Source organism: Apteryx rowi, unplaced genomic scaffold (genome assembly GCF_003343035.1).
Source record: "Apteryx rowi isolate R43461 unplaced genomic scaffold, aptRow1 scaffold_958, whole genome shotgun sequence".
In the NCBI taxonomy this organism is placed as follows: domain Eukaryota; kingdom Metazoa; phylum Chordata; class Aves; order Apterygiformes; family Apterygidae; genus Apteryx; species Apteryx rowi.
In genome coordinates this window covers 1,394-5,277 of record NW_020451269.1, presented here as the reverse complement: position 1 = coordinate 5,277, position 3,884 = coordinate 1,394, and the positions used below count along the sequence as shown (strand labels likewise).

The following is a 3,884-nucleotide window of genomic DNA, read 5'->3' as shown; positions in this document are numbered from 1 at the left end:
GGGGCCGGGAGGGATCCATGGGGCAGCCGTGGGTCTCACCCTCTCTCTGCCCCCCAGGCCCCTCGGGGGAGACGTGGGCGCTGCGGGGCTGCGCCACGGCGGCCTGGTGCGAGGCCGGGACCCCGCTGGGGCTGGGGGGGCTCCTGGGCCCCCCCCGCTGCTGCCGGGGGCCCCTGTGCAACCGCCTCGCCGGGGACCCCCCGGACGCCGGGGCCCCAACGGACGCGGCTGCTGGGAAGCGGGCGGAGAAGTGGCCGAGCGCTCCTGCGTGCTGCCGAGGGAGGCCCGACGCCGGGCATCCGCTCCTAACTCTGCCTGCTGGGACCCGGCCGGCGCCCCGCGCAGAAATCACCCTCCTCGGTGTCCGCTGCGAAATGGGTACGGTGGTGATCCGTCGGTGCTGTACGAGGCGGCTGTGACAAACGCTTGGGGCAATTTTGAGTCGGCGCAGAGCTTCAGGAAAATCAGACATTTACTATGGCTGGCTTATGTGCTGTGCATCTTCTTGCCATCACACTCACTGTCTCTCCCCTCAGAGATTTTAAGCAACACGAATTTTTCAGGTTTCTATTGTCCTTTAAAATGAAAGTGTGAGTTTACAAATATCGTTAAGAAGACATCCAGGTATCTTTTTTTTCATTCCATCACTGGACACAATATCAGCAATGGATCCATAACTAGCATTTTATACTTCGTCTTTTTGCTTAGCTAAAATAATCTGCCAAGGGAATAAGAGAATAGCTGATTTATATCACACAGAAATACAGAAACCGTCACTGGATGTGTTTAGTTCTGTTATTTTAGATAAAATCTGACAGCCAGCTATCTGACCAACACAACCCTCTTCAAAGAACACAGTTTTCTGTGATGCCATCCACTTCTTTCTTAGTGATGGTTATGAATAAGTGTAGGGGAAATGCCTCCAACAATTTGTTCGAGGCATGTGAAAGACCTAATGTTACTGCTTTTTGACCTATGGTAATCTTTCACATGTTTTACATACATACATACACATGCATAGATAGTTATCTGGTTTTGTATTATTAAGAGCACTTACATGTTTTTAAAATAATTTAATTACTGAATTTTATTATAACTAAAAATGCATGTTTATTATTTCATATATTGAAACTGAGAGTCGTTCATTGTTACAGACCTGTAAATATTTTGGTATTGAGTATACATGTGCTTTTAAAGATTCTTTTAAAGTTAATATTGCTGTGTTGCCTTTTCAGGGTGAATTGTTAAATCCTTGCCGCTGTGATGGGTCAGTACGGTACACACATCAGCTTTGCCTGTTAAAGTGGATAAGTGAAAGAGGGTCATGGACCTGTGAACTCTGCTGTTACAGATACCATGTTATAGCAATTAAAATGAAAAAGCCTTGCCAGGTAATTTCTTTCTTTATTTGCTTGTATATTTTTAAAAATACGTATTTTCAGTCTTTTTTAAAACAAAATAGTACTTACTTTCATTTCTAGATTTTTTGAAAATCTAATGGAAGAGCCTGAATACTTCACCAATTAACACTGGCACTCAGTTGAAGTTAGTTTTTAAGAGCAGTTATATATTAAAGCATGCAGTCATTTGATTCTAGTAGGTTCTTCTAGCTTTTGGCTAGACAGAGAAATGGTCTTCAGAGGTTGTCAAACCCTTTCATTAGATAAGTCATACTGAGACATGACAGAACAACTTGGATCCACCTGCTTCTATTTCTAAACTTTCGGCATGTCTTTGTATTTTGGTAGAGACTCAGTCAAAGGTTGATTTCATTCATTCTTCAAGCTTGAGGTCCAGAGGAGAGACACAAAGAAAACTTGCGTTGCCTATATATTCATCTACTGAAAGCAAGAAAAAGGAGGTGCCTTTTCAGTTCTGGCACAATCTAGAGTAGCAGAATACTGTTTAAGATTTGTCCACCAATGGCTGGTTTAGAAACTGAAATGTGCAGTAACATTTTTCACAGCTCCCTTTTATCAGTATCACACCATGCAGCTGGAAGGTAGAATATGTATAGTGGTAGCATATTCAGCGGGAGGGGAAAGGGAGCTCAAAACTTTAGCAGACTTGTTAGGGAAGCCTTAACACCACTTTGCACTATCAGAATTCCTTAGATGCTTAAATCTCATCCTAGAAATTGTATTTCATACATCCAAGGAATGTATTTATTAAGATAATTATGCCTTTTTGTTTTGTTTTTGATCTATGAGCTCAGAGATGGTGCAGCTCCCAAAGGCCAAAGCACTCCGATCATTTTTCTGAGCCTGAGTTTGATAGGACTTTTATGGAAACCACATGCTTGGATGGTAATGACAGTTGTGCGAGAGTGACAAGCTTTTCCTGGATGCAGGATGTCTGGTGTATTTGCTTACAGCTGTTCAGATTAGGTGCAGAACCTGTTGTGACTTCAAGCTTTTTCCTTATGAATCCGAAAAGGGAACTTTCTTTGATAAGCTTTACTGGATAGAATCTTAACCTGCTCCATGCTAAAGGATTTTAGGGAACACAGTATTTCAAACTGCTTTTGTCTTTCAGTCAGTCCTCTTCTGAGATGTAACAAAGTCATGGATTTGTAAAAGGCTCCAGAAAACGCTAGTGATAGATTCTGGTTCAACAAAGACTTTATCTGGTAATTTGGCTGCTCAGCATGGAATTCTGTTTGATCCTTTTGGCTGTTTCTAATCTTTAAAAAAATCCTTATTATTTCCTGTGTTAAGTTATTGCATCCTTTTCCTAGTTAAGCTTGTATCATTATCAACAGCTTGCACTGATAGCCTCTGAAAAGAGTAGTTTAACAGCAAGAGTGTGATACAGTTACCTGTAAACAGGCATGTAGTACAGCATTTGAGATGCCTCAAGGTAGCCAAAATATCTACGCAGGGATGGCAGGTATGGCACAGCACTTGTAAGAGATTCTGGAGCAGCAGCTGCAGTCTGAATGGGATACCAAAGGATATCTCAAGTGTTGTTAGATACCTATCTGTGGACAGCAGAAGAAGCCCCACTTTGAAGAACAGCTATTCCATTTCTGTGGAAAACAGAAGCAAAGGAGAAAGAAAATTTCAATGGGTGACACAGTAGGCAACAATATATGGCCAAGCTACAAGTGAAGTAGAAACCTGAAGAGCCAAAAGATCATGCCATTCACTTCATGAGTTGTTGCAATTTCTTTCTCTCTTTTTTTTTTTTAAACTAGATTCAGAGTTATCCTCAGATAAATCAAAAAAGACTTGATTTCTTCTTAACCTTAGCTTTCATTTCTTGTATTTAAATCTATCTCTCCTTTTTTATTCTTGACAAAATAGTATACACAAATATTTCATGGAGTTGCATACTCAGATAAGTTATACCTGCACTCACAGCATTGAACTCCTGACACTCAAAAGGTCATGCATCTCTTTGGAGGTACACGGTAGTACCTTTTTTCTCCTATCACTGAAAATTCTTCTTGTAGTTACAGTATCATCTACAAGGAACTCCCAAAACTGCAGTCCTGTGTGCATTATTATAAGGGCGATTAATCTTAACATGCCCTCACTTCTCTCCTACGTTCTTGACTATAATAATATTGTCTATTTTTAACAATTCTCTTGGTAAGCTTTTGGACAGATACTGGATCATTTGCTTAACTAGAAGAAAGCATTTTTAAGCCCTTTTAGGTTTTGGTTAAAAGTTAAGGACTTGACTATTTCAATCTAGAGGTATTTTACAATTTTTTTATTGAGGCGACTAATGCACTTAAAAATTCTCAAGCAAGCAAGACTTGTTACATTATGCTAGATACAATATTTGGACAGTAATAATTCAACTAGTAGTCTGCCTCAGTCCATGTCCTCAGAATTGTCTCTGCCAGTCTTTACTGATTAGATCTGTGTAGGCAGTGT

At 40.9% G+C, this 3,884-nt stretch overlaps 1 protein-coding gene across 1 annotated transcript in view; it reads left to right on the top strand.

Annotated features, from left to right (window-relative positions):
- Positions 1-1,391, top strand: part of LOC112978643 (E3 ubiquitin-protein ligase MARCH11-like) — a gene marked incomplete at its 3' end in the record, with an annotated part of 1,910 nt that extends 519 nt beyond the window's left edge. Inside the window, exon 2 of the mRNA XM_026092287.1 lies at positions 1,236-1,391. Coding sequence (XP_025948072.1) covers positions 1,236-1,391 — 156 coding nt within the window. The remainder of the gene's footprint in view (positions 1-1,235) is intronic.
- Positions 1,392-3,884: the final 2,493 nt, after the last annotated feature.